Source organism: Phyllostomus hastatus, unplaced genomic scaffold (assembly GCF_019186645.2).
Source record: "Phyllostomus hastatus isolate PE091 unplaced genomic scaffold, TTU_PhHast_1.1 phas_contig_210, whole genome shotgun sequence".
In the NCBI taxonomy this organism is placed as follows: Eukaryota; Metazoa; Chordata; class Mammalia; order Chiroptera; family Phyllostomidae; genus Phyllostomus; species Phyllostomus hastatus.
Window position 1 is genome coordinate 8,169,388 of NW_025333737.1, and position 15,348 is coordinate 8,184,735.

Genomic DNA, 15,348 nt, shown 5'->3' on the forward strand with positions numbered 1-15,348 from the left:
GAATAGGTGCCTCTTTCCATCTGGGGCGAAGGAGGCAGGAGAGAGGAGGAAAGACGTCTTTCCAAGGAAGCTCTAAGTATAGCTGACACCTTTGGAGTCCTTGCCCAGGAATGCCAGCTGGTAAAACTAAGTATGGCGTCCCGAGCACACGCCTCCCCTGGGAGGGAGCGGAGTGGCAGCCCAGCCGAGCCAGCAAAGCACAGCAGCCAGCAGGCAGTCAAGTTGTGGAAGTCTCCGGTTAATGTGCAGGCTCCGTAGATTCCCCCCCGCAGACATCTAGGAGCTGTGGCCACCCTCCCAGCCATGGACCTTAACTGGGGAAAGGGAGTGTGCACCTCCCAGCCATGGATGTCACCCCTCGAGTACCACTGAGGGTTCCCACAGGCAGGCACATCCCTGCAGCCACTGTCTTTCCATGGCACATGTTTATTGAGCAGTTACTTTGTGCCCAGCGGTGTTCTTGGTCAACATGAGCATGAACTGTAGGGGAAGGAGACCAGAGATGCACAAAACAAACAGCAGCCTAGGTGGCAGTGAATGAAGCAGGTTAAGGGGAGAGAGACCCAGGCAGAGGTTTGAAAGTTTAAATACGGTCATTAGGGAAGGGCTTAATGAGAAGCTGACAGGGGAGCAAAAATGCAGGAAAACAGGGCGTGAATCATGGATCTGGAAGAAGAGCATTCCCGAAAGAGGGAAGCGAAAAGCAAAGGGGCCATTGGGGTCAGCGGGGTTTGGCGTGTACCCAGACCAACACAGAGCCCTGTGTGTCAGTCAGGAGCAATGTGATGGGAGGTGGGTCTGAGCAGTGACCGGGGCTGCATGGTTACTGAATGAAATGACATCCAAGGACAGTTTGGGGCAGAAGGAGGGACATGGACACCTCGGGTCTTGAAAGGGCAGTACTGGCCACTGTGCAGAGTGGTCTGACGTGGAGGAAGCACAGATCCACAAAGAAGCAACCACGTGGAGACATAGTGGCGGCCAGGGTCGGGCAGTGGCATGGTGACAGGGTTTGCTGTCCGGTTCCATTTGAAGGGTAGAAGGGGTAAAACTTGCTGGCCGAGTGAATGCAGAGTGCAGGAGAAGGAGAAGCGACAAGATTGCCGAGCAGCTGGATGATGGAGCTTCCAGATACAGTGCAGGGAAAGACAAAAGGTGGTGGAAGGAGGGGGCTCGAGGGGTCCACCGGAGTCAGTTCCAGGCGTCTGGTGGACATCCCAGGGAGACTCCAAACGGCGGGGTGTCCGGGGTTCAAGAGCGGGTGCAAGCTGGAGCTGGGAACTGTGGAGTCCTCTGCACATAGATGTTGCTGAAAGCCCAGACATTAGATATGAGACAGAGAGAACACAGAAGTCTGAAAACTGAGCCTTGGAATCAAAAAAAGTTAGTGAAGTCTCCAAACCCACATAAAGAACACGCCTCCTGGATGCGGGAGGAGTTGGATGTGCCAACAACTCCTGGGAGCTCGAGCAAGATGAAATCTAGGAAGCAAGTGTTCAGGAATTGTCAGACTACAAGTCATGGGCCAAATCTGGCCCTCCACTTGTTTGTGTAAATAAAACTTTATTGGAACACAGCCACACTCATTTGTTTACAAATTACCCTTGGCTACTCTTGAGTTACCAGTGCAGAGTTGAAGAGTTGCAGCAGAGATGTGTGGCCTGCAAAGCCTAAAATATGTATCACCTGGCCCTTTACAGAAAGAATTTGCTGAGTTCTGGGTGATTGCTGCGGTTTCTCAGTGAACGGCCCTCAGCTAAGAGTGACCTCTTGCAGTCCCTCCCCCACCCTGGTCTCTTGAGCTTACTGCGAATAGGTTCTCGTCACCACTACCACCACCACCACCAAAGCACTTCCTGTCCCGGCCACAAGAGTTTTCGTGTTGATCATCCGTGGTCAGATGCAAGCCTCATCCTACCTGGCTTAGCAGCAGCATTTCACAGGGCGGACCTTCCCCTCTTCCAAGAAATGCTTTCTCCTCCCGATGTCCCTCACTGGCTGTTCCTCTCTCTCCCGGGCTGTCCCAACCCCTCCCCCCAGCCTCTGAACACCGAGGCCTCAGGAACCGCTCCGTGTGCCCTCACCCAGGGCCATCTCTGCACTGATGACACCCAGATTACAGCCTTCACCTTGACCTTTCCGTGTACCCCAAATTCAGCAAGAACTCGGTCTACTGTTGTATGCCCATTACTACCTCAACTCTCACTCATCTACCCACATCAGAAAAGTCTGTAAAAAGGGGGGGAAATAGGAAAGTGAGAAAAGCAAGGATTTCAGAGTAACGTGGTGCCCTCACCACCATTCACACGTGCCAGGCAGGGACAGTTCTCTTAGCTCTCACCCACTTTCACTACCTTCCTCCACACACACTGAGCAATTAAGCTCATAGCACGCAGAAACCTCTTCTGCCAGCAGGTGGCGAAGGATGCCCACTAATCCTCCACACCCAGTGGAGTTGTTTCAATAGCTTTCTGGTCAGCCTGGGGTCAGAGTTCTAGTGAAGAATCTCTGAACTTGGCTGACCGTGGGGCAGGATGTTAACCGCCCCCCCCCCCCCGCTGAACATAAATTAATTGGAAGCACTTTTCATTCTTTTACTCCTTATGATCCTTGCTCCTCACCTTGCTTCTGGGAGTAGGTGTCCTAACCCCACGGTGCAGACAGCAAAACTGGCTCAGGGAAGTCACGGGCCAGGTCACAGCCTAGATAAATGGTGCACAGAGGTTGGGCCCCGGGCCTGCCAGCCTCTGCAACTGGCTTTGCAAACTGTCAGGTGCCAGTGAGTCACCAGGAGACTTGTCCACGTGGAGATTCACGTGACAGCCTGCATCCCTAACCCGTGCCCAGGTGATGCAAGCCACTGGTCCCTGCACCCCACCCTTCGTTGGGGTGGGCTCTCCTCTGCACATACCTCGCACCGCAGGCTCCTACAGAGCCGAACTGGCCTGTGCCCCCCATGACTCCATTTTGAGGGCTGGTATGCCGGTGCCATGCTCAAGCCTGCCGGCATGCAGCAAGTCTGTGCCTCGTGGGGTTGGTTCGCAGTCCAGCAGAGACTGGAGTATGAGGAAAGGAAGGTTCTGGAGGGGGTCCTAAAACAGCTCTTAAATGCCTCTACACTGTCCTGGGTCACTCACACACCTACTGTCCAAGTGTGTGGATGGTTTAAATGCAGGTGTCTCTGAGACCCGGGGGCAGGCGGGGACAGGAGGAAAGCTGTTGTCCCCCCGTCCTTTTCTCCCCCGTCACCTGTGTCTGCAGATTTATTTCTGGGAAGCTGAGCGGCGGAACCTCACCGAGCGGGTGAAGACGCTCTTCCTGGCTGAGAGCGGAGTGAAGCTCAAGAACCTGACCGGCTACACCACCTACATGGTCAGCGTGGCAGCCTTCAATGCCGCGGGGGAAGGGCCTCGCAGCACCCCCACCCGGGGCCAGACCCAGCAAGCAGGTGGGGGAGAGTGGCTAGAGGGTGGGGGAGCCAGCCTGGGGAGTGGAGGTGGGACCACCTGGCCCTGGCCTCTGGGCTCTTGTGGGGAGTGGAGGCAGCGCCCTGACCCCACCTGCTGAACATCTGGGCTGTCCCATGGGATGCCCTCCAGAGTGCGAGAGCACAGCCCCAAACAGGGGCCAAATGTGATGCTCAGAAGAGAAGCTGAGCAAGAGAAGCTGTCTCCATACAACCCTCCACCCCACCCCCACTGGTCTTGCCCCTGTCGTCCACCTTGCCGATGGCCAGTGCACACCCAGCCAGCCCACTTCCGCTCCCTGCCTGTTCCCCAGTGTGTGCTAGGTGCTGGGACCACACAGTGAAGGAGACTGCAGGAGCCCCCCTGCCCCCTCGAGGAAGGAGACAGGTCACAAACAAGCTCAGAGGGGGATTAACCTCTGGTGGCTCTGTCAGTGATCCAAGGACAGAGGCAGAGGGTGGACAGACGGCTTTGTTTGTGTGTTTGCTTTGTTTTTATCCTCACCCGAGGATGTGCTTATTGACTCTAGAGAGAGGGGGAAGGAGGGAGAGAAAGAGGAGAGAAACATTAATGTGAGAGAGAAACGTCCACTGGGACTGAACTCGATACCTGGGCATGTGCCTTGACTGGAGATTGAACCCTCAACCTTTCGGTTTACAGAATGACACCCAACCAACTGAGCTACACCGGCCAGGGCTGGCCAGATGGCTTTGGATAGGTTTGCCTGCAGAGGCGTCTCTGCGGGGTGACATCTGAGCTGACATTCGAGTGAGGAGAAGAGGCCAGCCGCGGGAAGTTCAGGAGGAGGGTGTTCTGGGCAGAGGGAACAGCAGGTGCAAAGGTCTGGATGCTGGCAGGGTTAGAGGGACAGAGAGAAAGCCAGGTGCTTGGCAAGAAAATGGGAGTCATGTTCTCGAGGGTCTGGGGGCCTTGGAAGGAGGTGGGGATTATCTGAGTGTGGTGACAGCCCTTGGTAGGTTTAAGCAGTTAGGCGACAGGGCCTGGTTTGTGTTTTCTGAAGACCGCTCCGGCTGCTGTGCAACAGACAGACCGGGGAGTGGGGCAGGGGGCCAGCAGGAGGCTAGGGGGTGGGCCAGGGCAGAGGAGAGGAGGACACTGAGAACCCTGCTGCCCACACACGCAGCGCCTGCCCTCTAGGTAGGGTCCAGAGTCCCTTTTCAGAGAGTGTTACACTGGATCCTCCTGGAAGCCCCGGGGTGGGCAGGGCAGGTGGTGCCCCTATACCATGATGAGCAACGATAGCCTGGGGAGTGATGCCCCCAGGGTCCCCCAGCTGGACCTGGGGGAGCAGGGGCTTGAGCCCAGGTATCTGAGCTCGTCCTGAGCTATCATCAGCCCCCCTCCTTTGCCCGTCACGGGGCTCTGTCCTCGTGGATTTGAATACCAGCCTTTCATCCTGACCCCCCTTAAGTGTCTTTTCCAACTGCTGCCTCCCATCCTATAAATTTCCTTATCTCTTAAAGAGACATCAAGGACCGAGGAGTCGGCTCCTAAGTATTGTTCTCTTTGGGGACAAGCCCTGGCTCCAGGAAAACTCTTCCCCTCCGCCGGCTCCCAAGGGTCTGCCTGTCTGCCTGCCCGTCCTGACCACGCTCTGTGGGTGTCATCGGCCGGATGTGAGCCCCCGGGAGCCTGAAAGCTCCTGTCACTGTGACAGCAGGACACAGTGTTCTGTCCCACGGTCCTCTCTCCGAGCGGAGGCAGGAAGGGCCCCCTGAGCTCGCCTTCCTTCTTCAAAGACCGCTCCGTGCTGCTGCTGCCTGTCCCGGAGCTGGACGGCACGGGGTCGGGCTAGCTCCAGCTCTGTGGGGGTGGCCCCGCCAAGAATAGCCTGGCCATCCCGCCGGAGCCAGCTCAGGATGCTGCCCAGTTGATGCTTCCTTCCTGTCCTCTCTGTCCTCCCCCGAAGAACCCTCACCCCTGTGTTTTTAGGTTCTCAGTCCAAGAAAGCATCTCTTCCAGAGGGTCTGACTGTCCCTGGCTGGGGCTGCTTCTTGACAGCGTGGTCTCTGGGTGACAAGCCCTGGGCCCTGGAGACAAGAGACACTGTAGTTCTGTCGCCGTCTTGTTCAGCGCCCACCCAGTACTCTGAGGCCAGACACCCCCTGTCTCCTCCCCCACCCCTGGGAAGCTGACAGAGAAGCCCCACAAAGCCAGGACGTGGCCAGGCCCTGCAGACACCCTGGGGTGGGACATAGGCTTGTCCTGGGCTCTTGGCCAGGGCTGGGGGCCCCTCGGCAGGAGAAACCGAGTTCTCCAACTTGAGGGAAAAGAATGCTTCGCCTCGGGTGTTGGAAAGTGAGTGTCAGTGATGCAGCAGGGAGGAGAGGCGGTCCGGTGACCTCTGGCAGCCCCTCCTGCTCGGAGCCCTGCTCTCCTGGTCTTCCAGGGCCCAGGGCCCCCCACCCCTGCTGCTTCCCTGGACCTGAACAGGGCTTTGAGTGTCCAGGGAAGGCGGAAACAAAAACCCTGTGCTGTCATCCCTCCACACCTGCAGCCCCCAGTGCTCCCAGCTCGGTCAAGTTCAGCGAGCTGACCACAACCTCGGTAAACGTGTCCTGGGAGGCCCCGCAGTTCCCCAACGGCGTCCTGGAGGGCTACCGGCTGGTGTACGAGCCCTGCACCCCCGTGGACGGTGAGTGGGGGTGCCAGCGCGGCTCCTTAAACGCCCCTGCAGTCCGTGTGGCGAGTGTCCCCAGCTTACAGATGGGAAACGGAGGCCGGACAAGGGAGGGGGATTCCAAGATGAAACAAGCTGGGGGCAAAGCTGAAGAGCAGCCCCGGTGTCCTAACTCCCAGGAGAGAATTTTCAAATCTGTTCCTCCCCATCCATCGGTGGCTGAGAGGAGACAGGAAGGGAAACCTGTGAGGGGTAGAGCACCCCGAGCTGGACAGGTCTCTTTGGGGCCCGTGAAGGTGGGGATCCCCTGACAGTCCTGGCCTGGGCATGCCCCGCCCCCAGATTTAGGTCTCGGCCTTCCTCTGGGTTCGGCTTTCTTCCTTTGCCTTCTGTGGCATCGTGAACCCCTTCACGAATCTTGTCAAAGATGAGAGCCTCTCCTCAGAAGGATGCCCGAGTTCAGGGAGACACAGCGCCCTGTCCCCACTGCCGGCCTCAGATCACAAACCCCGAGCTGCAGCTTGCCTCCCTCTGGCCCTGAGCCCCATCCTCTGAGCTGTCCTCAGGGTGAGCCCTGCAGCCCCTGCCCCACCTGGCCCTCCAGGCCCTGGCGGAACCCTGCCCACTCCCCTGGCACCCCCAGGGGAGATTAGCCCAGAAACCAGGGCTATTTACTTAGAGAGGCTGGGGAAAAGACTGGGGTGCAGCTGCCTACATCCAGTTCCAGAGCCCAGCATGGCCTTGGGCATGTGGCTGGCCTACCAGGTGGCACCTTGGTGGCCAGAGGTGACCACCTCTGAGCTCACTCCTCCTGGACAGCTAAGACTGGCCAGAACAAGGGGTGGAGGCATGAGAAAACCGTGGTGCCCCGCAGTTCTGGGTCAGCCGAGGGGACAATGGCCCTCAGTCTTCTCCACCGCCACCCGTGTGCCAATGGCCTCCTGCTCCACCAAGTGGCGCTGTGTGCCAGGACAGTGAGGAGGAGCCAGCCCCAGGATACCTGGTCAGGTGCAGGGCTGGGAAAGGGGCCGTTTCTCCAGGGCAGGAAGGAGAGGACAGAAGTCATGGGGAGGAAACGCAGGAGGACGGAACAGGCACTCACCCGTCACAGTGGCCACCACCTGGCCGCCCAGCGGGCTCCCACACCCTGAGAGGTGAGAGTGCCATGCCCTTGGTCCCTTGTCCAGCAGGGTCTGGACCCCATGGCTGACTCCACACCCTCACAAACTCCCCTCTTCCCCATGACGGCCCAGCCAATAGGGCCGTGGAGCCCCGTGTGCGGCTAGACGGCGCCCAGTCGGGCCGCACAGCGTCTGCGCGCCTGCTTCCTGCTTCTGCCCTAGGTGCAGGTCAGCGGGCTCGGTGAGAAGCCAGGACCCCCTTTCCTGGAGAGAACACCAAGGCCTAGGCAGATGAGGGGTTTACTCAGAAATGTCAAGGAGCACTTAGGTACCCAGGGCTGCTCTTCCAGGTCCTGGGGCATGCCCCACATCACCCCAAAGGTCATTTCATTCCTGTGGGAAGCACCTCTTAAACACCCCTTTGTTTGTTCAACAAGTAGCTTGGGCACCTGGCATGTGGTAGGTGCTCTGCTGTTTTGTTTAACCTCATAACATCTGGCCTAAGATGCTCTTAATACCCTCAACAAAGTGAAGCCAGGGTAGGGGACGTGCCCAAAGACCCCTGGGGCCAGTGCGGGTCCGAGCACAGCCCTCGGAGGGTAGATCCGTCCCCAGTGGTGGTGGGCGTGCTCACTGGGCTCCGCAGCTTGAAAGCCAGTCCTGGCCCTCAGGGAGGCTGGCACGCGGGGCGGTTTGGGCCTGGGTGACACAGAACGCAAACTCTCACCTCCTGGAAACCACGCAGGCCTCCCCTCCAGTTGCCACAATTTAGGGTGCAGTTGACAGGAGGAAGCTGAGGTTTTCCCCGCCATAGGGATTGAAGCTGTCTTCACCCGGCAGCAGGTGCGCCGCCTCCAATCTCGGGCTGTGCTGTCTTCACAGAAGCGCTTCCTGAGAGGTGATCCTTAGAATTCGAGTTCGGTGGGGGGACAGAGATGGGGTATGAAACATGTCTGCTGTACGGTAGTTAAGTTAAGCAGGATGGTGAGGGTTTTCCCCCTCCAGGTGCAGAAGAGTCCTGTGGTTATTTAACAGACAATATGCAGCTTTTCTCAAGTGGATTTGGCCGCAGAGACCTTTTTGCTAAGAACAGCCCATAGGACTGTGGTCTGAGAAACCGTCTGGGAGACACTGCATGTGGCCGAGGGTGCCAGCCCTGCCTCCTGCCACGGGGCTTTGGCCCCCTCGCCCAGGGCACCCACCTGCCCCGCATACTCCCCGCAGTCCCCACATACTCTGCTTCCCGCACCCACCCCCCCAACAGGAGTCAGTAAGATCGTGACGGTGGATGTGAAGGGGAACAGCCCTCTGTGGCTGAAGGTGAAGGACCTGGCAGAGGGCATGACCTACAGGTTCCGCATCAGAGCCAAGACCTTCACCTACGGGCCTGAGATCGAAGCCAACGTCACCACGGGCCCGGGCGAAGGTAGGGGAGCATCAGGCCGACACGGGAGCTGCACCCTCCACTCCCAGCATTCTGCCCCCGACATGGGGAGAGGTGTCCAGAGCCGTGCTGGGGCTGGAGCCACAGGGATGAGCAAGATGGGGTCCCTGGTGGAGCCCATGGGCTAGGGAGCCAGCAGACACAGAGCCCACACGGGGCAGGGCCTGAGGCAGGAGGGGAGGGGTGGTTGTGGGTGGAGGTGTGGGAGAAGGTGGCTGGGCTATGGAAGGCCACCGTGGCATCACATGTTTCTCAGGGTGCCACTTACATCAGAACCACTGGGGTTCCTCTGACACATGCAGGTTCCTGGGCCCCATGGATTCAGGATCTCTGAGCGTCCACCCTGGGGATGCACATTTGAACAAGAGCTGAGGGTGACTCTTGAGTACACCCTGCAAGAGCCACGGGGGCGGTGGGGGAGTGGGGGAGGCAGGAAGATGGCTCTGGCAAGGCTAAAGGCAGGGGCACCTGCTAGCTGCCTCCTTCCTGGACAGGCAAGGTTAGGGGGAGGGGAAGACAGAAGCAAGGCAACAGTGCCTGGGGCCGAGGCAGGAGGGGAGGGGTGAGGGAGAGGAGCACTGGGGCCCAGAAAGGAAAGAGTGGCTTGGTTTGAGTTTTGTGACACCTCTTGAGGTCATCCTTGGGCTGGAGGACATTTTCAGGGCACCCCCAGTGTTAGAGGTATAGCTCTCCCAAGTCCCGGTCACCCACGCAGGATGTCCCCCCCTGAACACTAAAGCCACCCAGTTCCCAGGCCACTCTGCTCCCTCCCTTTCTGAGAAAGGACACAGCCCATCCCCAACTTTCCCTGAAATCCCTCTCCCACCCTCCTCCCTGCCCCACCTACCAGGTGTGGTCTGGTCCCCCTGTAACCCACGCCTGGCTTAGTCTGGCCCCTGGAAGGTGAGCTGGGCCTGGAGAGGTGGCCTCCCCTCACCTCTCATGAGGGGTTTGCCCTGCAGACATTGTCTGGGCTCCACGGCACAAAGCCCACGGGGCTGTAGGAAGAGCTCACCCTGGAGCCCGCTCTGCCCTGCACCTGCCCCCCGCCCCTCCCCTGCGCCTCTCACCTGAGCTGGGTTTCCTGGGAAACAAAAGCAGGAAAAGCCCTGTCAGGGCCAAGCAATGGCATGGGGACAGGAGAATGCCATGGAGAACACGCTGGAGGCCACGCTGTTCTAACCTGAAGCCTGAAGTGACCCAGGCCGGGGCAGGAAGTATAGAGGTGGAGGGGAGAGCCCTCCGAGGAAGAACTGAGCTGCATCCTGCAGGTGTGAGTGAGGAGGGGTCTGAGGGGGGAGGATCAGAGGTCCCCATGCTCCCCTTCCCAGGCCAGGCTACGGCTGCACACAGGAAGCTCTGGTCCAGGAGGAGACAACAGCTCCTTCTCTCAGCCCTGAGTGTTGTCCTGTGCAGAAGAGAATTCGGGGTCCTGAAACCCCCACTCCCCCCTTCATACCTCCCTAGGGCTGTGTCCCACACCCGAGCCCTCAGCTGCCTTTGCCTGTGCCATGGCAGGCAGGACATGCGTTAGGGAAGGAAGGAAGGAAGCGAGGCCCTCCAAGGCCAGGGTCAGGACTGGGGCGGGCAGTGGGCTGCCAAGCTCTGTCAGTGAGTCCCTGGCCTCCGGTCCAGCCTGCCAGCTTCTATGCCCAGAGACCTTCCATCTGATGCTGGATCATCAGCGTCTTTCCCAGCAGGCGTCCACAGGGGCCACCGCACTGGCTGGGCCAGCCAGTCACCCCCACTCACTCCCTGTAAGCAGCAGAGGCCCAGGATGTCCTGCAGCCCCGGCCTCTTCCCTCCTCACCTTATAGCAAATGCAGCTGTGGTCAGAAGGTTTCAGGAAGGAGGTGGGGAGACATTGCTGTCATAGGCCAGAAAAGGAGATGTCAGGGTGTCCTTCTGCCCCCCAAAAGCAACCTCCTCTGATCATGGACCTACTCTGCCATCGTCACACCCACTTTCACTGCCCCCCATTAAGCCTTGCATTCCAAAAAAGCTTTTACAGATAGGGAAACCGAGGCACCAGAGGGCCATGTGAATTAATCAGTCACCCATCTAATGGTTCTGGGCTAGATCTAGAAAGCCAGTTCTGCTGAATCTGCTACAGGGACCTGTCTGACGTCACCCAGAGACTTTCTACTGCCCCAGAACTTGGACTTCAGGGGGGGTAAGTGGCTCAGAGGAGAACATTCTCAGATCCAGTGTGCCCGGTCTCAAATGTGCTCCTTGGGCCTCAGTATGTGCAGGGCTTCTGGAGACTCTGGCGGGGTGGTTTTGGGGTCCAGCCCCCTTGCTGGACAGACTAGGTACACGTCCAGCTCTGTACACCCCTTGCCCACTGCGCGCTGTTTGCAGGAGCCCCGGGACCGCCTGGAGTGCCCATCATCGTGCGGTACAGCTCCGCCATCGCCATCCACTGGTCCAGCGGAGACCCCGGCAAAGGGCCCGTCACCCGCTACGTCATCGAGGCCAGGCCTTCAGGTATGCCTGCCCCAGGCTGAGCCACTGTCCCCGTGGAGCGGGAGTCCACATCTCCCTTCCTCCCTCCTTCCCAAGTAACCTCCACTGGGCGCACCTCTGTCTGTTGTCACCTGAGACAGCGCTGTGCTTCCCCAGGTGAAGCTAGAGGTGTGAGTGGGAAACAGGCTCTAGCTAAGGCACACCCTTCGTCAAGGGACACCCCAGAGCCCCTGGAGAACCGCACTCAGCACCCTTGGGGACCAGGCAGGTGGAGGATCATTCAGGAAGCCAGAGGAGCGAAGGGTTAAGCACCCATGTCCTCCACGCAACCCCACCAATGCCCCGTAAGGAGGCCAGCTGTCCCCCAGAGATTTCGGCCACCTCTTCAAGGCCTGTCTCTGCCATCACGGCTGTCTTGGCAGTCCCTGCCATCAGACCAACTTCTCCTGTCAAGCCTGAAATCGAATCACAAGAACTTCCAAAGCCATCAGGCGATGAGCGGCTGATAAGTCGCTCCAGGGGCTGCGATGCATGCTCCTGTTTCACAGTCGCCGCTGACGCCCGCTCCTCCAAGCTCCCCTTACGCATGGGAGCCCTCGGCCACTGCCAACTCCCGCCGTTGCTAGGCTTCCCAGTTAATCAGAAGCGCCAGAATTAGCAAAGGCTGGAGGCTTGTCCTTGGTCTTCCATGGACCTGTGATTAGGCGACTGAAGTTGAGGCACTATTTAAACAAAGATTTCGCTTCCTAGCATGAGCAGCAAACAGTAGTCATAACAAGGAGTAGTCAGGCATGGCAGTAGCTAATACTTCTAATGGGGGACATCGAAACATCCCAGTGACAAATTGCTCATTCTTGGCGGTAGCTGAGAGCTAGTCATCTCAATAGCACGTAGTTAATTTCAGTGGTTCCAGAAAGCAGCCACTGCCCCATCATTGCCATAATCTTAGGCTAATGATTATGGCCGCCAATAGCTCATACACACAGGGGCTCAGATTCAGCGTGTAGCCGGAAGGTGTGCATGCGGTTGGCTCTCTCCCCACTCCAGATGGTCCCTCCCCAGCCGTCCAGTGCCAGCCGGGCGCAGAGTTGGCCAGGAGACCACTGCATGCTTCTAACCTGGGCCTGAGCCTGTTTTTTCCACCCAAGTTGGCAGGCCAGGGTACCAGACTGTGGAATGTTGGCTCCAGACTGGAGTTTGGCCATGTTGATTTTCCACTGTTCCCTGGGAGGCCCAGCATGGGACCTAGTGTTCTGGGTTTGGGGCCGAGAGTTGGTCCACACAGGTGGAACCAAGGACTGAGTACAAGAAGAGAGACCCAGCTAAGGTCCCCTGAAGGATCGGGACTCGGAGCTGCGGCAGAGGGCTGGTGGCAGGGATGGCAGGGGGCGAGGAAAGGACAGAGGGCTCAGGGAATGCTGTGCCTCTCTCCACACCTCCTAGTAGGGGCAGTCACCTTCCCACCTCCTTGCCCCTGGTGGTATGTGACCTCACCCTCTGGCATCTTCAGGATGTGCCTTTATGCTGGGCAGAACCTACTAAACACACCCACTTTCTATGAACCATGGGCAGCCAGGCCAGGGAGACACGCACTTAAGGTGTGCGGGCCCATGGAACCCACCCTGCATATCAGCTGACTCCCAGGGCTGGAGGCCAGAGCCACACAGCATGACATTCCAGCAGCTTCTGGCCTGGCCCAGGTGCCCCAGCCCTACCCTCTTTGTGAGGCAAAACGAGGTATCTCAGACAGCAAGCAAGAGGCCCCAGCTTCTGGGAGGCAGCAAGGTCTCGAACCAGCCCATCCAGCAAGCACCGATTCAGCTGCTGATGGCTCTGGGCACCTGGAGGGGGTTCAGTGCCAGGAGGAACTGGATGGCTCTGGGCTAAAACCCCAGCTCTTCCACTTATAGCCAGGTGGCCTCGGGAAGATGGGTTCATCTCTCCAAGCCTCAGTTTCCCCATCTGTAATGTGGGTACAACAGTTCCTCCTTCCCGCTGTTGCTGTGGACATGAAGAGTAAGGCCCTTCAAGCCACAATGCTTGATGAGGAATGAGTGTCCCTGTGGTATGGTCGTCACCACCATCATCATCCCTGTGGCTGTCACAAATGAGAGAATTTAGAGTCATGGGAGGAAAATGGGTTTGCACCCCAACACTCAGATTTTGAGGCACGCAGTACTGAAACTGAGGCACACAATGCCCTGAAGGGGCTTCAGAGGAGAGATTTGCATTCATTCATTCCACACTTAGAAGGTGCCTGGGCTAAGTGCGGGGCTGTGCAGACAACCTGGGTGTGATCCCTACCCTGGAGGAATTTCCCAGCCTAGCAAGAGTGAGAGAGAGAGACATTAGACAAAAGACCGGATGTGCAGGTGACAGGAGGCACCCAAAACCAAATAAAGACAGTGAAAGGTGCATCCGAGTCTTGGGACCCGCAGCCTTTGGTCTTGACCTCAGAGAGCAGACAGATCCCCACAGCCACCTTTGCATCGGAGAATCTGGGTGGGAAGGGTGGAAGGGTGGGAAGGCACCCTCAGCAGGTCCCACCCCACTCTTGGTCCCAAATTCCAAAATGCTAATGGAGGGCATGGCACCTCCACTAGAGTTCTTGATGGGGGTGGATCTATAGAAAAGTCTGGTGTGGAGCACAACCCAAATCCATCCACCCTGCAGAAGGGCTGAGCTGGAGCCAGGGAGCCTGCAGGCCTGAAAGGCAGCTCTTCCCGGGAGGAGCTTGGAAGCAACTGAGGAAGAAGGGTGCCCGAGGAGAGTGAGGCTGAAGAGCTAGGAGGGGCTTGCTGGTGGGGTGGGTCCAGGGCAGTCGCAGGTACCGGTCCCTGGGTGACCTGGGTGACCTCCCTGGAGCAGGTCATGGGATGAAGGACCTGCATGCTCAGCCCACCAAGGTCTTTCTAACACCTCTGCACCCCGATTCACCTGAGAAGGGAACCTGACCAGGTGGCTTGACATGTCGGTTCCCAAGTAAGCCCTGCACTAGTGCAAGCAGGAGGGCTCACCCACTGTGCCAGGGCCAAGCCAGCCCCACGAGCCCCATGCAGAGCACCTGGCCCGGGTCCCTCCCAGTCTCTTCACGGTGCCCTAGTGGATGCTCGCCTCGTCTCTTGCACAGACAGAAGACCGTTGCCTTAATCTTAGGCTAATAAATTTAGACAATGGAGGCTGGGAGGGCCTGAAAGGGAAGTCAGGAGCTCAAAAGTTGGGGTGATTGGAGACCACAAGGGTGGAGTACAGGCAGGGGTCCCTCTGGCCCTCGCTGGTCCCTGTTTCTCCTCAGATCCCTGCCCCTAAGCACAGAGGGACCTGAGGACCTCAAATCCAGCTCCCTGACCAAACGCTCATGGGCAGCCCCAATTCCTTTTTCAGCTGTAAAAAAAAAAAAGAAAAGAGCCTCCTTTTATGTGTGATGCCACCCCTCTGTATGTTTTGAGTAGGAACGGGGATCAGGAACAGAATCAGCATGGTTCAGCCTGGTTCAGTGCGGGGTGGCGGGGCTGCATAGGCAGTGCGGTACAATCCTTGGCGGCCACTTCAAATCGTGCCAACCTGGGCTTTTTACTGCTGTGGAAGGCGGAGTGTGTGGAGTTCGGCCCATGAGGGCTACAGAGATGAGCCTGTCTGTCTGGGTGTGCTCCTGGTTGCTTGTTACAGTATTTTCTGCGTAGTATACATATATAACACTTTATAGACATTTTAACAAAAAGAATAAAGAGGTCAGATGCTGCAAATGGCATCGTTTAAAAAAATCCCTCCTGAGGACCTCCTAGGTGCCACGTGCTGGCCCTCGGCGTTGACTGGGCGGAGCAGACAGGCCGGCTCTCAGGGAGAGGCAGGCAGGCAGGCAGGCAGAGGGGGGCCTCCCTGCCACGGGGGGCCTCACCCCACCCCTGCGCTCTTACAGATGAGGGGCTGTGGGACATCCTCATCAAAGACATCCCCAAGGAGGTGACCTCCTACACGTTCAGCATGGACATCCTGAAGCCTGGCGTGAGCTATGACTTCCGGGTCATCGCCGTCAACGACTACGGCTTCGGCACCCCCAGCAGCCCCTCCCAGTCTGTGCCAGGTACTGGCCTGTGGGGTGAGGGGTGGGGGGAGCGCCCTCCCAAGAGGCTGGGCGGTGGGGAAGGAGGAGAGGCAGCAGAGGCCCGGAAGCACTGGGGTGGGGACCGAAATGCACGGTGCTGTCAA

General features: G+C 58.3%; 1 protein-coding gene across 2 annotated transcripts in view; it reads left to right on the forward strand.

The window, feature by feature from the left end:
- Positions 1-15,348, forward strand: part of SDK2 (sidekick cell adhesion molecule 2) — a 246,277-nt gene that overhangs the window by 212,883 nt on the left and 18,046 nt on the right. For both annotated transcript variants that reach the window (XM_045837275.1, XM_045837274.1), the window contains 5 exons: positions 3,262-3,448; positions 5,986-6,123; positions 8,494-8,655; positions 11,035-11,160; positions 15,059-15,223. In XM_045837275.1, coding sequence (XP_045693231.1) covers positions 3,262-3,448; positions 5,986-6,123; positions 8,494-8,655; positions 11,035-11,160; positions 15,059-15,223 — 778 coding nt within the window. The remainder of the gene's footprint in view (positions 1-3,261; positions 3,449-5,985; positions 6,124-8,493; positions 8,656-11,034; positions 11,161-15,058; positions 15,224-15,348) is intronic.